The sequence below is a fragment of the Tetrao urogallus genome, assembly GCF_951394365.1.
Source record: "Tetrao urogallus genome assembly, chromosome: 7".
Taxonomy (NCBI): domain Eukaryota; kingdom Metazoa; phylum Chordata; class Aves; order Galliformes; family Phasianidae; genus Tetrao; species Tetrao urogallus.
In genome coordinates this window covers 45,896,776-45,916,815 of record NC_136820.1, presented here as the reverse complement: position 1 = coordinate 45,916,815, position 20,040 = coordinate 45,896,776, and the positions used below count along the sequence as shown (strand labels likewise).

Sequence of the window (20,040 nt, the reverse complement as noted above, 5' to 3'; positions counted from 1 at the left end):
TTGATCACATCCCTGTACCATTGCTGCAACTGAAATGTATTCAGTTTTTCTGAGCCATCAGAGATAGTGAATTAGCTTGTAAACTATCATAAAGTGTAATTGACAATGCGTGCTATTGGAAAAACAAATCATTTTGTTTTTAGTGTGTCTAACTGCGCTTAAAACGGCTAGGGATAGTTAGACCTTTCATTATTAGGAGTTTGTATGCTCCAGAATGCATGGGAAAATTGCCAGTGCAGTGATGAATTAAATCATGATAATGTTAGAAGCAAACACTGACAATAAGAAAATAACAGTTTGCTCTAGTATAATTTATTTTTTCTTAAATAAGGATTTCTGTCCGGTGAGAGCAGGAGCAAGAAAGTTCTTACTGCAGCAAAAGACCTAAATGGGTGCACCTGAATTTTGGAAGCAATTGATCCTGAGGCAAAGGCACAGTGTAGCAGTTTGATGGATGGCCTCAGACCTGTGATTTGGAAGCAGCCTTTGGTATGATGCCTCTCATCATACCAGAGGTATCAGCAAAGCGCAAGTTTAGTGAATAACGATAAAGTAGAACTGCTCTACTGAAATGACGTTGTAGTGAAGAAATGTAGTGAAGATACTTTAGGAAGTAACTACAGCTCCCTATCATGTCATGCATGTACCACTGCCCCATCACTTACTGCATTCCAAACCGTGCTGGAGCCCATGGTAAATTAACTGAGGTCTGCCTGTCCCAAATTACACAGTCTCTGTGTCTCTCTGTCTCTTGTCCCTCAGGCATTACTTTCAGAGGTTCCAATTCTCTGCAAGGCTCTTTCCAGCAAAAAAGGTTATTGCAGCATTTCAAAAGGATAAGTGGAATGATGATAGACTGTTTAATGTGAAACCGATACTGGGCAAAGTCAAGGAGAGGTTGCTACAAGATACATCAGGAAAGAAATAGCATAATTAATGCTAGTTAGCATGATTTCATGGAAATAATTATTGTGCAACTGATATGGTCCTTTGATTTGATTACAAATTATGCTGATGACTGTAACTGCTGATATAATATCTTTGGATTACAGAGTGGAATCCGATACTACGGGACAGTTGTGATCAAAACACAAGGTTTATACCAAGCCAAATAAACATACTAGAAAATTAATTTAAAATGGATGACAGATCTGAAAATTGTGATTGTAAATAGTGATGACATTGTAAATTCAGTGATGAGTGTCCCAGGTTGAGGGATCCGTCGCAGTAAGAACTGTCCTTAATCTGGACTTTAGCAGCATCTGGAAGAAAATATAACATCTTTGCTGACAAGACACAAAGTGAGCGGGATAGTAAGTGATATTACAGATAAGGGAATTATACTGACTGATCTGGATCACGGGGAAAACCAGATCAGTTGTGCAACATGCATTTTAATAAAACCACATACATCGTATACTACGGGAGCAGAAAAGTAGGTCAGTCTGGGAACGTTTCTTGGAAAACAGCAGATAAGAAGGACTTAGGGATTGGGGTAAACAGCACAACACAGCCTTTTGGGCAGGTCTGATAAAGGAGGTGACTATTACAATCCTTCAGTATACAGGGAAATAACATCACAAACAGTGGAAGAGGGCAGTGCTTCCTTGGTTGGCAGCATTGGAATACTGGAATTCCTCCAAAGCGCTGGATCTGGGCTGTTAAAAATGGGAAAGTCTCTGCAGGGAGCTACCAGCATTATTAGAAATCCAAAGGAACCACAGCAGTTAGAAAGAAGCTCTGTTTTTAAATTACTCAAAGCAGTATTCAGCGGTAACTCTTCCACATCATAAACTGGGATGAAAGGAGAGGATATCTCTTTATCATGGAGTGCAATGATAGGGCCAAGAGTAGCAGGTTTAAAATGAAATAGGGTGGGCTTGGAGTAGGAAATAGGAATTTTTCACTGAGAGATCAATGAGGCACTGGCACTGCTGCCCAGAGAGCTCTGGGTGCCCCATCTGTGGAGATGCTTAAGGACAGACTGGATGGAACTTTGGGCATCCTGGTCTGGTGGGAAGTATCCTTGCCCATGGCAGGGGTTGGAGCTGGGTAGTCTTTAAGATCCCTTCTAACTCAAACTATTCCCTAACTCTATGAATACATGTTTGTATGATTCTATGTTTCTATGATTTTATATCTAACAGCAGGTGAATAGTGTTTCAAGCTGAGCAAACCTGACACAAAAATGTGGCACCTGCTTATAACAAAGAATACCAAGAGTAGATAATCTCATCATCCTTTTGGTCCACCATTTAAAATCAGTATAAATTAAAAATCTTTGCAAAAGCCATGCCCAAGTTTGGTTAGGAATTATAGCTGGGGCCTGGAAATATTTACGGTATGTCTGGTGGCCTCAATAGCAATGGTGGGATTAACACATTGAGCAAATCTATTTCTGGATTTAAAATCTGAAGGAGCTTCATCTGGGAAGGTGATCCATGCAATCAGGATGGAGGGGGACTAGGCACAAGTGGTGCAACATTTATACCACCGTGAATTTGGGCATGAGGTGGCTCAGTTTCTAGAAGTCACTGAGAAAGTTGTTCCCCCTATCAGGCACTGATGGAAATGAAGAGGTACAAAACCTATTTTTAAACAAGCATATGGATATTGCCTTTCCATGGCAAGTTGAGCAGCTAAACTTTCAGCAGGAATTTATGATAATAACTTGCCTTCACATATTCAGGTCTTTAAGTCTTCTCACTTGTCCCAGTGCAAATGAGGAGCATTTCCAGGAGAGCAGATGGCATCAGGCTGGTGTAAGAGCAGCAGCAGCGAGGGAAGAATCAAATCCTCTCTTCATAATTCATTTGGAGAGGTGTTGCAGGATTTGCTCCAGTCTCGTGTCATGTTTCATTATCTCTGAGTCACTGAACATGATTCGGCAGAGGGGAAAAAGCGGGATGCAGGCATGGCCATGGCTTTCAGAGCTGGAACCTCAATGTCTGTGCCCTGTCATGGGGTTATGGGTGGAAGTGGATGCAGAAGCAAATGTGACGTCAGCCCTGTGGCTTTGCGCTGGCACAGATGGAAATTGAACAGAAACTTTGTCCTTCATAGAAAACGAGTGAAAGTTGTTTTGACAAAGGCTGAAAGTGTCTTCAAATAAGCATTTTGGAATTTTGGGCATTTTTGATAATGCAGAAAACTTGGTTTTAAAGCAATAAAAGTAGGAACGGAAAGCATTCAAAACTGAAAGTTAAGATTGGGAGGAGGGAAAAAGGCAGTAATTGAAGTAATTAAGAATGGCCTTATAGAAGGAAAATAAAATAACGTCAGACAGTTTTTTCTATGTAAAAATTAGCTTCGTTCATAAATGCACAAAAGACAAATCTGGATTTTTATTATGTAATTTTGTATTTTGTATTGTAAATGATGCTGCTGCTATACATGCTGTACATTATTTCCTTGGCAGAAAGCTTGACAGTAATACAAGAAAAGCAAAAACTGACATTTTCAGTAATCAGATTCACAACTGATTAAAATTCTGTTTTTGTGGACCAATATCACCTTGTTTCAGTTTCAAAAATATAGAAAGAGAAGGCAAAGATTTTAGAGTCTGCTTACCTGAATTCTTATGTATGGTTTTAAACTGGGAGTTACAGCTCTGCCTGGGTTGGTGTAGTGGATCTTTACAGCACGTCATGGGAAAACGTGAAGTCATCTTTTTGTTACATTATAATGCTTTCCCTGTTTTAATCATTTGTGTTGACCAGATAGCAGACTTTGGTTTAGTGCAGCAAAATTTATCACAGCTAGAGTTCATAGCCTAAGCAGTATGGAGGCCCAAGCTCAGTAAAAGATTTCAGATTTTTTTTCTGTGGTCTATTTGAGACACTGATGTAGCCCTGTAATTTGCGATTAATTGCATGATTATTAAAAGTGATCTGACTGAAGTGTATTATCCAGTAGGATCTGGGAGGTCACGGTTACTTTGCAGATTGCTTCTGAATTAAAAGATGCATCTGGAAAAAATGTCATCCCTCTAGAAATTACTTTTTTTTCTTCAGAAAAAATGTAAGTAATGTTGTTTTTTTCTCCCGCATTTCACTCAAGGTGGTGGTCAATGCCCTTGTGGGAGCCATCCCTTCCATCATGAACGTTCTGCTCGTCTGCCTCATCTTCTGGCTCATCTTTAGCATCATGGGAGTCAACCTGTTTGCTGGGAAGTTTGGGAAGTGCATTAATAAGACAGAAGGAGATATGCCTTTAGACTCTAAAATTATTAACAACATGAGTGACTGCATACTCTATAACGTTTCTGGCACATTTTACTGGACAAAAGTTAAGGTGAACTTTGATAACGTTGGCGCTGGGTACCTGGCTCTCCTGCAAGTGGTAAGTACAATGACCTGAAAGTAAAATCTGATGCACAAATGTTGCTTGTTCCCGTTGATATTATCACACCATAGGATCAGGTTAATCTCTGCAGTCTTCTTCTTTTGCTCAGCCTTATTCATCAGGGGAATTCCTTTTCTCAAGTGAAAATTATTCATATACGGCATATTAATTTGGCCTAGAGATATTTATGGCAGCTTCTGGTTTTATTCTGAGTTTCTGGTGCATCACTAATGTAAGTCCTCTGGGAAGTGATTGAACTATTGAAGTGAATTAAATACTTTTTTTTTTTTTTTTTTTTTTTTTTTTTTCAATTTTTCAATCCAGAGCAAAGTTCAGATCCAGAAACAAATAGTCTTGGTGCAGGAAGGACTGTTCACATGGGCAGAGTCCGCTGGCCTTCCTGAATCACTTGAACCTTCATTATTTCCTTGTCAGAAAAAAATAAACCTCCAGCACCTTCAGTTACTCAGATGAAGTCACTGCACAAAGCTGGAGTTGCAGAGGAATCTGTCAGTGGTGTTTGAGAAGGACACCGGTGGCTCTCATTCTGAATACTCATCCTCATTTCCTCCTGCTAAATATAATGAGTCAGCTTGAACTTAACTGTGAAACGTGGTGCTGATCAGACTGTTGGAACTCCAGGGACTCTGGTCTCTCTCCAAGACCGGAGAAAGCATATTAAAGAATCTTGTTGAGGTTCAAAGCTGACTGCAGTATTTGATCTATAAAGACAACATGAGCCACTTTTATGACCTTTTTCAGCAGGAAATGTAGAACATGGATAAACAGGTTATGTACACAGAGACTGAACGTGCTGTATGACAGCAGAGCCTAATGGATAAAGCCACAGGAGAGCCATCCTGTTGTCCATGCTCTGTCACTGGCCTGCTGTGTGATCTTAGGCAAATTGTTTTCCGTTTCAGTTCCATGGGGCCCTCATGTAAAGTGGTGATAATGATATTTATTTCTGTTGCTCCTAATTTTCTCTGAAGCCTAGTGATTGCAAGGAATGGATGAATGCTAGAAGTGCTGGCTATATTGCATTTTATGTACCAAGAGTGAAACCAATACCTTGCTATATATCCTTGGACATGGATGTTGCTGTTTAGAAGTGTCTGCGATGGTACTCATCACTTCATAGATAAAATCTTGCATGCTGGGTGCTCAGTTGCTCAGTTCAGTTGTCTTAGACATCCACCATCTGTCCTTCAAAGAATATGTGGACCTCCCACAAGTCCCTTATCCTATCTTCTGCTTCTATTGTATCACCAAATGCAAATATTCTTTCTGCCAAATGTTTTTTTTCCTGTATCACTGGCACATGAAATATCTTCATGAAGTAGCTCTCTTTCTTCTAGAAATGATTATTATTATATACTTGTGTTTTCTGTTCTTGGTACACATACACTTGAGTGTGTGATTTTTTGACCCCTGTCAATGGAGACTTTGCTTTCATGCTCTCTGGAAAGCAGCAGGGTTGGAATGGCATAGCCATTTAGGGTTCTTTTCATGTCATAAAGTTGAACTGAGAGCAAGCACTTTTATCTTTTGCATGTAATTATGATATTCAGCTCACTCATGCAGGGTAGATTAACTCACTTTTAACAGCTTTAATTAGATTTTCCGTTCTATATAGTGATTTCTTTGTCTTCTACTTTGACACCTAATCTAGCTGAGCAAAAATTTCCAGGTTTAAAATACTGTGCCTCACCTGAAGCTTATCTCCTCCATGACTGCATTCCAGATGCCTCATTTTTTTTGGTGAAATAAAAATGCATCAGAAGATACACCTTATATATATATATATATATATATATTTCTTTTTTCCTAAAGAATCCTAGAAATAAGGAGACATTCAGACTTCTCTCTACTAGTCAAGTTCATGAGACCTGACTCTAAGTAAATATAATGAACAGAGACCTGAGCAGCTTCCATCAGATATGCACTGAAATTCTAGATGGTGTCTCATCTCTGGAGGTGTTCAGGGCCATGATGGATGGTGCTCTGGGAAACGTGATCTATTGCCTGATGCAGTCTTTGGCACCTCTGCCCACGCCTGAGGGTTAGAACTAGATGAACGTAATTGGTCATAAGTTGGAGCTTAACACATTAGGAATGTGTTATTATTATCAAAGGAATAGCCTGGTACTGCTGTTTTTCAACAGAAGTTGGACTTGCTGGCCCTGCATGTTTCTTTCAAACCTATGATCTTATACTGGATAGCAGAGAAGTAGAGTTTCCACTTAATCATAGAATCATAGAATGGCTTGGGTTGGAGGGGACATTAAGGTCACCTGGTTCCAGCTCCTTGGCTATAGGCACGGACACCTCCCTCTAGACCAGGTTGCTCACAGCCCCATCCAGTCTGGCCTTGAATGCTTCCAAGGAGGGGACATCCACAGCCCGACTGGGCAACCTGTTCCAGTGTCTCACCAAGTAAACAGTAAAGAATTTCTTTCTAATATCTAGTCCAACCCTCTGAACATCTTCATGGCTCTCCTCTGGACTTGCTCCTACAGCTCCATGTCCTTCCTGTGTTGGGGGCTCCAGAACTGGGCACTGTACTCCAGGTGGGGTATCACGAGGGCAGAGTATAGGGCCAGAATCACTTTCCTCGACCTGCTGGTCACACTTCTCTTGATGCAACCCAGGATATGGTTGGCCTTCTGGGCTGCAAGCACGCAGTGCAGGCTCATGCTGAGTCCTTCATCAACTGAGACTCCCAAATCCTTCTCTTCAGGGCTGTTCTCAAGCCATTCTCTGCCCAATATGTATCTGTACTTGGGATTGCCCTGACCCTGGTGCAGGACCTTGCACTTGGCCTTGTTGAGCTTCATGAGGTTGGAATGGGTCTGCCTCTCAAGGCTGTTCAGGTCTCTCTGGATGGCATCCCTTCCCTCTAGCTTGGTGTTGTCTGCAGACTTGCTGTAGATGCAGATGTACAGAAGTACAGAAAGTAAGTGCCAGAACAGTTTGCTAAACAGAAACTTGCAGAAGTACAAAAGAAGTGCCATAGCCATGGAGTCTGTGCAGGCTGGACAAGCTCATTATGGCAGGGAGAGAAGGAGTCTTAAAACCTTGCTCGGCTTCTATGGCAGATGCTGGCTCCTTCCTCCAGGAGAAAGAGCAGGAGCCAGATGCCATTAGGGTATTGATTTTGACTTTCGTCGTGCACCTGGAGCTCTTCTGTCTGCTGCTAACGACAGGCTTAGACAATAAAGTGTAAAGATGACACCCACAGAAAATGGGCCCAAACATCTGGATCTCTTTTGCCAGACTCCAGCCGAGGAGTGTCAGTTACAGGCACTTCTTGCCAAATATGCTCCATATGAGCTCACATTTCATGGGCAAACTGTTGTAGGAATTGCAGGGGATCAGTTAACAGTGCAGCTCTCCTAAAAGAACAGATACGTGCTGCATCTTTGTGTGTGCCGAGACACTGTGTAGTAATGATGAGATAAGCATTTTGGTTACCACCCTCAGGGATGCAAAATATGAGCTTTTAAGTGGGGCTTGTCTCTTGAGTGTTGACATTTTCAGCTTCTTTAAATGACTCTGAATTACCCTTGGATGCCTGGATATATGTTTGAAAATCCAAATGGAAATATGTAAAACAAACTCAGTCTGCCTGACGTTCTGTCTTCACTTCTACAGCACGTTTGAAAGAAATGAAAAGCTGCTACTACAGCACCCTTAAGGCTTTCTGCTATCTAGAGGCAAACTTGCTGATAATGCCATTGACAAGTTCATGAAACTTTTTCCAAACAGCATTTGCTCTTTTCCTACCTCACTGAGGATCAGTGCTGTTTTGAAGATGCCTTAACTAATACCACTGAAGTGGTCATTCCAGTATTAAGTTTCTCAGGCTCACTAAAGACTGTCTCACAACAGATGACTAAAGTAAGATGTAGTCTTACTCTACAAGTAAGGGAAGTATCTTATTCATGGAGAGAGGAAAAGATCTTGTTCTTGAATGGGAACAGACTTACATCAATCAGATCCTACTACTCTTTGTCACTCTGGGTCTCCAGATAGGGAATAAAAGATGATGGGAGCACTCTAAGACCAGTACACCAATCAGGAGCTGTAGAGTTAAATCAGTCCTTCAGGCAGATGGGAAGTCATGACTGAGCTGGTAAATCAGCTACAGAATGATCACAAGATAGCGGGAGGTGTCCAAGTTTACCAGGTTACATGATCTTTTGCGCTTTGCTAAACAACATGCTGCATTTTACCCTCACTGTAGCTGCAAAATGCTCAAAAAATCAGTGTACTTCTGAACAAACCTTATTTTGGAACAACCATAAAGGTTTCTCTGTGTATCCAAAGATCGGAAGCAAGCAGCAGTTCCACAAGTGCTCTCAAAGTGAGCAGAGCCCAGCAGCCATGCAAATGTCTTAGATACTCTGGTGTTTCCAGTTCTCAATAATGCCCTCCTCATCAGCAAAATAAATGTGAGATGAATATTTTGTATAAAATTGAATGGAATGAAAAAAAAAAAAAAAGAAAGGAGAATGGAGTTGGTGCAGCCATCTTGAATACGTGTAATTTGGCTGTAGTGTTGGCATCTCTCTTAGCTTTCAGAAGTGTCTGCCAACAGTGAGAATGCTTGAAGAAGCATTTCAGAAATGCAAGGACCAATATTTCTGTCTTCTAAACCAGTTGTTTTTACTGCAGTATTGCAGCCTTTTTCTAGAACAAAAGAAAAAAAAAAAAAAATTGTTCCCCCAGGCAAATTTGAAGGCTTGATTTATTTTAAGGTACCATTTGGTTTTACAATGGTTTAAGGGCACCCAGTGCCGTCCCTCCTCTCCTCCTCCCCACTCATTTTCTGCATTGCAGCTTCAACCATCAGTCAAATAACAGAACGTAATCCCATCCCAGGATTGTATCTGTAGATAATCTCATCACATGACAGTTTCAGTAAAAATGGTGCTTCTCTGGATAGCTTCCAGGCAGGATAATATCACGAACACTCCCATGAAGATTTTGTCACTTCCTTATCCGGAGTGTAAGTGGTTACTAATTCCAGATAATTTCTTTTCCCAGTGCTGTATTTCTTTAATTCTCAGTACTTCTTACCCTCTGCAGATGAAATGCCTAGGGAAGCTTTCCAGAAGCCTGGGAGATTTTTTCTTCTCCTCCTTCTGGACTACTGGGAAAAAGCAGAAAATTGCTGCTCTTCATTCTCTTAATATTTATTTCCATCAGGTCATTTCATCATCTGTTTTCATTGCAAACTTACAATTGTCTCTTGCTTCTGTGGTACACGTCGAGGGGCAAAATAGCTCCTCCAGAGGAAACATTCCCTCACAAGTGGGAGAAAAGTGTAGACTAAGATCATATCATTTTGTGCCATGAGCAAAAGGATTTCTCATTGCATCCCATCCACTCTTCCTGAAGAGCAGTTTGAGCTTGAAATTGAAAGTGACTGTGATGACACCAGGAAATCATTCAGCAGATTAGAGAGAGAACAGTGAAAAAGGAAAATATTAGAACAGTTAAAGAAGATCAATGTGTCAGGTTTAAAGAAATAACAGCTGATTATTCCTGTACATACATTACATCTGAGGTGTGTTCTAATACACTGTGACACAGCACAGATTTTCCAGAGTTCTGATTCAGGAGGTTAATCTTTTTTTATTCGGTAGATGGAAACAAACGTACTCTCTCATACATTATTTTATATATTCTTTCTTGAGGAATAAACATGGTTGACCTCAGGTACGTTTTCCTTTGAATTGGTAGTGTTCAGTGGAAAAGGGAATAACAGCATTACCTCCAGGATTTAATTTAATAACAGAGTGGATAATGGAGCGTTTCTAAAACCACTGGATATATCCAGCTCAGCACAAATGGCTGGGTTTCTGCTGGGAATTCCTGCCTAAATTCCATATAACGTTGTCTGGAATTGCATGCCTGCACAACATGGAGAAAATTCAACCTAGCTGTCAGTAGGATTTAAAAAAATACTGGGTGTGGGTCATGCATGCTAGCGTAAATCCAATTAAATCAGTACATCTAAAAGTGCCTCGTTATCTACTCACTGATTTTATATGCAGTGTAAGTCTAAGTAGGTCAGAAGTCAAATGAGAAACAACCCTAGCAGACAATTATAAAGGTAATGTGGCTTAGACCAGAGCCAGACTGAAGCCAGATATGTTTGCTATCAGTCTGTGTCTAATGAGAGGCAAATATTGACAGCAAAGAGCCATGCTTTTGCTACCGAATAACTAAAATCACTTGTGTTTCTTCTAGGAACTGACACACCTCTGTTTTTATTACGGGCTTCAGTAAGGAGGCTGTCCTTGTTTAAATCTTACGTATTTTTTTAATAATTAGAAAATAATTAGACAATTTTTATTTTCATATTTTAAAAAAGGCATACCTGAATTGTGAAGCAGGCTGATTGTCCTTGGCCAGGCTCACACCAGGTGCCGATTGCCCTTGTGACTTTCAAGCCAGCAATGATTCATGCAACTCCATAGGCTTTGATGTTGCCTCGATTTACACTGTTTATATGCCCTCTTTTAAGAGGGCAGAATCCAAGATTCAGTGGGACCCCAAAATGTACCCAATGCTTGTCAGTCTGAATGAGTGTTAGAGATGGAATCCACCTTCCCTGGCCTGAGACCTGTGTGGTACAGGCACTCTGAGTTGCCCTATGGAGTCCAGCTTCTTGCTGGTTTGAGCTTGTTAAAGTATAAAGAAGTTCCTGCTCAGCTTCAGAAGGCTTAATTGCCATGTTCCCCACTTCTATTAAAAGCCTCTGTTCTACCCCTATAATTGCATCATATATCATGTTCTTATATATGATTTTAAATGACTAACTGAGCATCAACTGATGGATACACTTTACTTTAAAGGAGAAGCAATTCATTAGTTATGAAGAACATACATACTCAACACTGTGTTTTAGAAAGTCATCACAATGATGATACCATCATTTCCAGATATGCTAATTTAATATGCTCAATTATGTATTTTGTGGTTTCTTTTCAGGCCACATTTAAAGGGTGGATGGATATTATGTATGCAGCAGTGGATTCACGAGAGGTAGGTCACAACAGTGAAAGAGATTATTTCCTTTTCCATTGACATTTGCCACATTCAGGATGTTTAGCAACAGCAGCAAAAATACACGCAGGCTGCCAGTTCTATTTTACTCTGCTTGAGCCTATTGCAGACCTTCATTTTTTGCAGGTGGCACTGAAGTCTCACGACCCTGAAATTAAATCAAATGCAGCCCACAGATTTATTCAATTAATTCATCTGTTTGTCCTGGAAAACTCCCAGCACAGAGAGGCATCTCCAGAGTGAGGCTGAATCTACCAAAAGACCTAAATTGTCTCTTCTGTTTCTTCCACTCTCCCCATTGACTGCCGTATTTGCCATGAATTGAATTTTTAATTACAGGAACCTCTTGAGAAGCACTGGGATTTTTTAAGTTTTGGTATTTGTTTTTAATGGAAGGAGGCATTGTCTCCTTTCCCTCTTTTAATTAATTTAAGGCACGAGATTACACTTACTGTTGAATGTTGAGATAAGTACTCATGAATGAGATTTAGTCAGGTTGAACTGACCAACAGGGAGTCAAGCCTTGAAGGGAAGGACAAATGTTGGAAAAACCTCATGGCATTAACAGAGGATCACTTTTGCATGATGTTGATTTACGCACGAAAAAGATTTGGAAAGCCAGAGCCACCCATAGTGCCACTGGGCTCCTTTGAAACACCCTGATTTTTTCCTTTCTCCATTCTATCTGAGATGGATAAGCTGATGATAACCCAGAACTCTGTGGATTTCAGATGCCAGGATTGTGCTACAGGTTTTTCGGATACTGTTCTTTCTTGGAAAAATTCTTGCTGATGTCAGCACTGTTATCAAAATGATTTGCATATTGAAGTCTCTATTAAGAAGATATAATTCTAAACACATTCACTCTAAATCCAGTGTTTTTCAGTGGCATCTAATTTTGCTGTGATCCTACTTTTGTTTCTTTCCAAGTGCCATTAGTTCATATAAGATGAGCGATAACCAGAAGATCGATTCTTTTCCCCTCTGTGTTCAAACTGAGAACATTTTATAGGATTTATTCTGAAGTTGCACTTTTTGAGGCAGAGTGATTGCTGTTGACAGTATTATAAAATAGAGCTGAATTAAACATGCCATTTCAGATACCAGAGAGCGCTGACTCTGCTAGTGGGAGTTGCATTGTTTTTCCTCTTTCATAATCTTTGTTGCTGATGGATAGTTTTCTTTGGACCGCATTAATATTTTGATTTGTGCAGATCTGGTGTCATTTTCATGTTTTCCCTTCTCCCTCTGCAGTGTGAGGAGCAGCCTGAATGGGAATGTAATTTATACATGTACCTGTACTTTGTGATTTTCATCATCTTCGGGTCTTTCTTCACACTGAACCTCTTCATTGGTGTAATCATAGACAATTTCAACCAACAGAAGAAAAAGATAAGTATTGAATATGCTGCACATCATCTTGTGATCACTGCTGAGACAAGGCCAAGAGATCGATTTATAAGCAGCAGCTTTGCCACATTATCCACATGATTAACATTAGCACAACTGTTCTGTGAGAATTCTACAAAATCAGAGTTGTAGCAGTCCCTCATCTCCCCACAGCAGAAGAAAATGCAGCCTTGGATTTTGGATGGAGGCAGTGGGGCTCTTTTCATTGGAAATAACAGTGTTTTTCTCATCCTATACTTAGGTGGCCAGGACATCTTTATGACAGAAGAACAGAAAAAGTACTATAATGCAATGAAAAAGTTGGGATCTAAGAAACCTCAAAAGCCAATCCCAAGACCACTGGTAAGAATGGCATAATTCAGTTGAATAACGTGTAATAGAGATTTATTTAATAGAATAAATGCTATCCCACTTCCCAGATGAAAGCCACTTTTCTTCTACATTTTATGATTTTTTGACAGTATTTGCAATCCTACTTTCCTGTGTAGTATAGAATTTCCACTGTTCTGCTGTATTGACTAAAAATCCAATTTACATATGCAGTCATTCCAGTGGCCACATGTCTGCACTGAATGAATTCATGGCCTCGATCCAGTGTCTTTTTTCAGTAGTTTCAAGAATCACTAGGCGTAAATGGGTTTGAAAACTCTATCATCCAACTATCCATCATCATCTTCTTGTTTCTGAAGTGCTGGTATATAGTCTATTTTCCACTGCTTCCTGATGAATCACAAAATCATGTCATCATTTTGACATGGTTCAAATCTCCTAACTAACAATTCTTTTCTTTCCTCCAGAACAAATACCAAGGTTTTATTTTTGATGTTGTCTCAAAACAAGCCTTTGATGTCTCCATCATGATTCTCATCTGCCTTAACATGGTTACCATGATGGTAGAAACAGATGATCAAAGTCAGGAAAAAGTGAACATCCTCCACAAAATCAATATGCTTTTTGTTGCCATCTTCACTGGGGAGTGCATCTTCAAAATGCTGGCACTACGACACTACTACTTCACCAATGGTTGGAACATCTTTGACTTTGTCGTCGTGATTCTGTCTATCGTAGGTAGGTGAATCTGAATGGCAGAGAAGCACTTAAACACACTTAAGCTTAAAAGGTGAATGTAAGCTTAATTAGAGAGTTGAAAGATTTGTGGGGAAAAAAAATCATTCAGAGAACTGGATTCTAAGTGATTTTTAATATTTAAATACACTCAAACACTCTGACAGCAGTGATGAAGATAACAGATTTGTTGTATCATACTACAGTACTGATTTCAATGGGCATAAACATAAAACGTGGTCCAGAACCAGCAGCATGCACTTCAGCCATAACAGTCTAAGTCAGAGAAGTAAAAAAGCCGCATGAAAAGGGCACATGCAAATTGCTATTACTTTGATATTCACCTTTTATTACATAAGTGTGAAAAAGTTCTTCAGGTGAGCTGTGGGTAGGCGCAGTGAATTTGGCTGCTCTCAGCTCTGTGAATGTATAGGGAACATCACTGTCACACAGCTGTTATCAGAGCCTTCATGCTGTGGGCATGTCCATGGCAGCCAGTTAAGCAGAGCCATTGTGTTGCCCATAGCTGTGTCCCATGATCTACCAGGTTGTTTCAGTGTCAGAGGAGTTGGGCCATGCCCAATAAGCCTCTCCCAAGTAGGGGATGAGATGGCATGAGCTGGCCATGTCTTACTGCATCTGGAGACTGCTGACAGTAGACAATCTGGCCTCTGCAGGGAAGAGAGTTTAGCCACAGGAATGCAAGCTTATTTTTTGCTAGAGTAGCCTTAGCCCTTAGTTCTTTCCCAGCTCATCAGGGAGACTAGAAAAACTAATCAGCAAGCAACCAAGCCAATGTTCAGTAGGAATTTGCACCATTTTGGTTATTGCTCATGAAAACAGACCCAGCACACAGTGTTGAATCACAGAACTTGTTGACTTGCTAACATTTTGCTAACAAAAATATTTTCAAATCAGAAAACTCATGACCAGCTGTACTCCAGATAAATGGCTCATGACCAAAAGCTGCAGATAGTTGTGTCCTGTCTGACCTGATTCTGGTTTCTCATTCCCAATAGTTGACTTTTCCCTTTATAAAACTGTAACTACCATTGACACCTTTGCTCAGTGTCTCCACAAAATTTGCATGGATTAAGAGACCGTGAAAATGCTAACGATAATGCCATTCCCTTTATCTTAGGTCTTCCAGTTTGCAGAACTTTTCATTGATTTTTTTCCGTAATCCTCATCGATTTCTTTAGAGGGAATCAGGGATTATTTCCAAGGTAATAACTTGCTGTTTGTCTTTTCTTTTCAAGGCACCGTACTTTCTGACATCATTCAGAAATACTTTTTCTCTCCCACGCTCTTCAGAGTCATTCGCTTGGCTCGAATTGGCCGGATCCTAAGACTCATCCGGGGAGCCAAAGGAATTCGAACTCTCCTTTTTGCCTTAATGATGTCCCTACCTGCTCTGTTCAACATTGGCCTCCTGCTTTTTCTGGTCATGTTCATTTATGCCATTTTTGGCATGGCTAACTTTGCCTATGTTAAGAAGGAGTATGGGATTGATGACATGTTCAACTTCCAAACTTTTGCTAACAGCATGCTCTGTCTCTTCCAAATCACAACGTCAGCTGGCTGGGATGGTCTTCTCAATCCTATTTTGAACACTGGACCACCATATTGCGACCCAAACCTTCCAAATGCAAATGGTTCAAAGGGAGACTGTGGAAGTCCTGCTGTAGGGATTTTATTCTTTGTTACTTATATCATTATATCATTTCTCATTGTTGTAAACATGTATATAGCCATTATTTTAGAGAACTTCAGTGTAGCCACTGAGGAAAGTACAGAGCCTCTAAGTGAGGATGATTTTGATATGTTCTATGAAATCTGGGAGAAGTTTGACCCTGAAGCCACTCAATTTATTGAGTATTCTGCACTTTCAGACTTTGCAGATGCACTGTCAGAACCTTTGCGCATAGCAAAACCAAACAAAATCAAACTCATAGCAATGGACCTGCCCATGGTCAGTGGAGATAGGATCCATTGCTTGGATATTTTGTTTGCTTTTACAAAAAGGGTGCTAGGAGAATCTGGGGAGATGGATGCCCTTAAAATACAAATGGAAGAAAAGTTCATGGCGGCGAATCCATCCAAGATCTCTTACGAACCAATAACAACAACTCTCAGACGGAAACAAGAAGAGGTCTCAGCCATCATCATCCAGCGCGCCTACAGGAGACATTTGTTTCGGCGCTCAATGAAGCAGGCGTCTTACTTGTACCGACACAGAACTTTTGATGGCAGCATCCTCGAGGACGATGCACCCGAGAAGGAGGGTCTCATTGCATTCATGATGAACGAAAACTATGGCAGGCCAATAGACAAATCAGAAACCCTGTCCTCCACGTCCTTCCCTCCGTCCTACGACAGCGTTACCAGAGGTACAAGCGAGAATCTCCAGCTGAAGTTGACAGACTCGAGCAAAAGTGATGAGGCCATAGATTGTTTGCTCTCACCAGACAGAGATAAAGAATCAATTGTTTAAATGTCTGTTTAGAATGCTTTAAAATATTGTTTACAGAATGTAATGCTGTAACTACACAACAATTGAAGCAGCCTTTTTATTAAACATTAGTTGCGAAAGAAACAGTGGAGTTTTTACCCTTAACTACAGGAGTCTAATAAGTCATATAACCTCTGACCCTGCTCTTTTTGACTTGGCTCAATATTTATATTTATATATGCACAGGAAGAATCTTGGCAGGGTCATGGCTGTTATATCAATGGTGTGAATAGGAATATGCTAGACTGTAAAACAGTAAACACAGTGTATATCTATCCACAGATAAAGCCTGGCTGTATACATTCATTTAAGGTCTTACTCATATTAGTGTGTTTACTTATGGCAATGTATGACCTTGCATTCTAAAAAGAAAAAAAATATATCACAGCTGCTGTAGCAAAATGTAACACTTACTGTATATGTTGTGAATGGTCTTTCATAAATTTATTATATTTGATATTTTTTTACTTAAAAAAGTCTCTTTTTCCATGGAGATTAATGATCCTTACACTCTTCATGATGAACTCTGAGTCGAGGTAATAGGAATTTGCGGGATCCCGGTTGTTTGAAGAGGAAAGTTGTTGCAAAGTAAACCATCCAGTTAGCAACATTTAACTTTATTACACTCAGCCCTCCCCGCTGGGACTTGCAACTGCTCATCAGCAGGAACAGAAAAAGAAAGAAAGAAAAAAAAAAAAAAGAAAAAAAAAGCAGAGAAGGAAATGATGACAAAAATCATAAGAGAAATTGCTTGTTTTATCCTTCAGGAACCCAGAGAGTAATGGATTCTGTTTGTAAACCTGTTAATAAAAGCACTAATTTTTTAGTTTGTTTCAAGAATCTGCTTTGAATACTGCAATCAAACTTGCCATAGAAGTAGTGCATCACTTGTGTGTAGTGCTCAAGGCACCGTCTATGCTGGCAGAGTTAAGAGCATGGGATAGGCTATGTTTTCCCAGGAACACTGAGCTAAGCAGCCTTTTTGGAAACTCTGTGCATCAATATTACTCCAAAAATAGTATTATTAATCATAACAACACTGATTGGGTCATGAGGAATGGCTGCAGCAGTGTGTTCAATAAGGTTGGAGGGGAATCACCCCTGGATCTGTGTGTAACCTCTAAGGTTTTGAATCCTTTCTTCTCAGCGTTCATCTTTCATTTCATCAGATGGTACAGATGACTGGGGAAGGACAAGAAATACAGGAACCAATGATAAGAGTCCACTAGAAAATAGAAACATCCTCATTCCTGCAGGCAAAGGAATATTTACAGCTGATGCATCCATCAGCTTCAGGCCAAAGAAATGACAATAGAATGGAAGGTGGATGCATGGCTGTAGAAAAGTATTAGAGGTTTTATGTGCTAACATAGCTTATTATTTATTATAAAACTTTCAGCTGTGATAGAATTTAAAAAAGTATCTATGGAATATAGAGACAATTCTGTCATTGCAGACAGGTTCTTTCTTTTTCACCTTCAGACTGATTGTACTTGGTTTGGTTGAACTTTGTGAAAAATCTTGAGATTTCTGTAATGAGCCATTGCACTTTAAGGAAGAGTAATTGTGCTTTTCACCTCGGAAAAGCAAAGATATCAAGAATGTATTTAAGGTGTATTGTGATTGACATTTAGTTACATCCCAGGTTGTAAAGGTGTCAAAATCCACATGGGGTTGGCAACGAGAATTAAAGCAACATGTTACAGCAAATTTTGTCTATGGCCATTGTTATCTGTCCTCTAAACAAGTCAAAATGTGTAAAGACAACGTGTCAAGAGGATGACTGTGTATCTGTAAATATGGGCTAATTATTCTCTCCATTCATTGAGAGGTGTCTCAGGCATTCATTTGACAGTGGGCTATTGGATAATGCAGAGGATTTGCCAGCAGGATTCCTGGGGTCTATTCCTGATTCTTGCTACGTGATTTTTAGGCAAATAATTGAACCTATCTGTGCCTCAGTTTACCCATCTGTAAAATGGGGGTAATAATACTTACCTACCTCACAGGGGTGTTGTCAGACTTTCTGGTTGCAAAGTGCTATAAGGGAATGAAACGTATTCTATAAGTATTATAATAATCATGCTCTCTTGCCCTTTTAACCCCATGTCTATGGTGTATAACATAGGGCTGTTCCTCTGGAGATTTTGTTGCCTTTAAATCTTGTATGTAATTAGATTCTAACCTAAGGGAACTACTCTTCGTTCCTTAAAGTGAAAACACTCTTTATTCTTTCCTCCCTCCTCACCATCCTTTCCCCTCACCCCCCTCCTCCCCCCAAAAAAGAAAATTGCTCAAGGCTTCTCAAATTAGAGAAACTTTATACAGATTCCCTGTGTATTTATGCTGTAATCTTATTCTGACTGTACATATCACCCAGAAAGAGTATGCGATTTTTATATTTATATGCATACACACACACACACGTATACCCATACATATATAAGTATATTGTGAGTTTGTAGAGTGACTGACACTCAGAGGACATGACTTACTGATTAAAATGTTTTGTTCTCAGTGGGATTTATCGATCATTAGAAATGAGCTGCTGCCTATAATGAAACTGTTTAATTAGGAAATAGTACATGCATTACCTGGTGAACAAGCATTTATTGGCTGACAACTGGTAAAATTATTTTCCTTTCAAAGCTTCAGAATTAAAAAAAAAAAAAAAGAAGGAAAAAAAGCTAAGAATTAAGAGGATTTCTTATCTGATTTTTATCATTCAATATATAATATTCAAAACAAACAACAAAAAAGTCAACCTGCACATAGCAATGCTGTGTTGATCACTGTTTTACAAATATTTTAATTATTTGCAACTTATATTCAACTTGTATTCTTAATAAGAGTGTGGCCCTGTGATGAATGGGATGCAATGCAAAGATAAGCTGGCAACTGGTCATACGAGAGAAGACCTCTTCCTTGGGTCATTTCACTCATGCGTTGAACATTTCATTGCCATTGCTGTGAGACCCTGTAGTAACACTGCAATATAACTGCTTCTGGTTTTTATCCAAAATCTGTTAAAAAAAAATTGTCGATTCAAAAAATACATATGAAATTAGGTCTTAACTATAGGTGTTTACAGTGCGACTTTATTAGAAAAAAAATGAATTGTAAATTATTTTCAAAATGGGTTTTCAATTTTGTTGAACATTTATTTAAGGCTGAAAGAGAATGGTATCTTTGTATGGTATGCAGAACTCCCCTCCAAAACTTCAGATAGCCTCACTTGCAGGTTTTTATTAATGGAGATGCCAATTTGTACTCAGCAATGATATGTCCTCCCAGTACAGTGACTTAGTTAAAGACACTGACTTAATAGTTGGCCCACACTGTCTATAAGCATGAGTGCTACCATTTTTTATGTTGATTTGTTCAATTAAGGCTACCACGTGATTCACTCAAGCTATGAAAAGAGCAAGGAAAATATCAGCCAATATCATAGGACATATTAAGCTGTTTGTACCTGGAAAAAAAAATCGAGTTTATTATGTTTCTTTGTTAAATAAATAAGGATAACAAATATTTTCTGTGTCAATTATTTGTTATTTTATTTATGTGACTTCTCTTGCACCTTCAGCACCTTTGTTTGGGAAATGCATGGTGACTTCTGTTAGTCAGTGGAT

At 39.6% G+C, this 20,040-nt stretch overlaps 1 protein-coding gene across 1 annotated transcript in view; it reads left to right on the top strand.

The window, feature by feature from the left end:
* SCN5A (sodium voltage-gated channel alpha subunit 5) overlaps nucleotides 1-16,390 on the top strand; it is a gene marked incomplete at both ends in the record, with an annotated part of 163,098 nt that extends 146,708 nt beyond the window's left edge. Inside the window, 6 exons of the mRNA XM_079538187.1 lie at nucleotides 4,060-4,341; nucleotides 11,347-11,400; nucleotides 12,676-12,817; nucleotides 13,073-13,173; nucleotides 13,629-13,899; nucleotides 15,156-16,390. Coding sequence (XP_079394313.1) covers nucleotides 4,060-4,341; nucleotides 11,347-11,400; nucleotides 12,676-12,817; nucleotides 13,073-13,173; nucleotides 13,629-13,899; nucleotides 15,156-16,390 — 2,085 coding nt within the window. The remainder of the gene's footprint in view (nucleotides 1-4,059; nucleotides 4,342-11,346; nucleotides 11,401-12,675; nucleotides 12,818-13,072; nucleotides 13,174-13,628; nucleotides 13,900-15,155) is intronic.
* Between the last annotated feature and the right edge of the window lie 3,650 nt (nucleotides 16,391-20,040).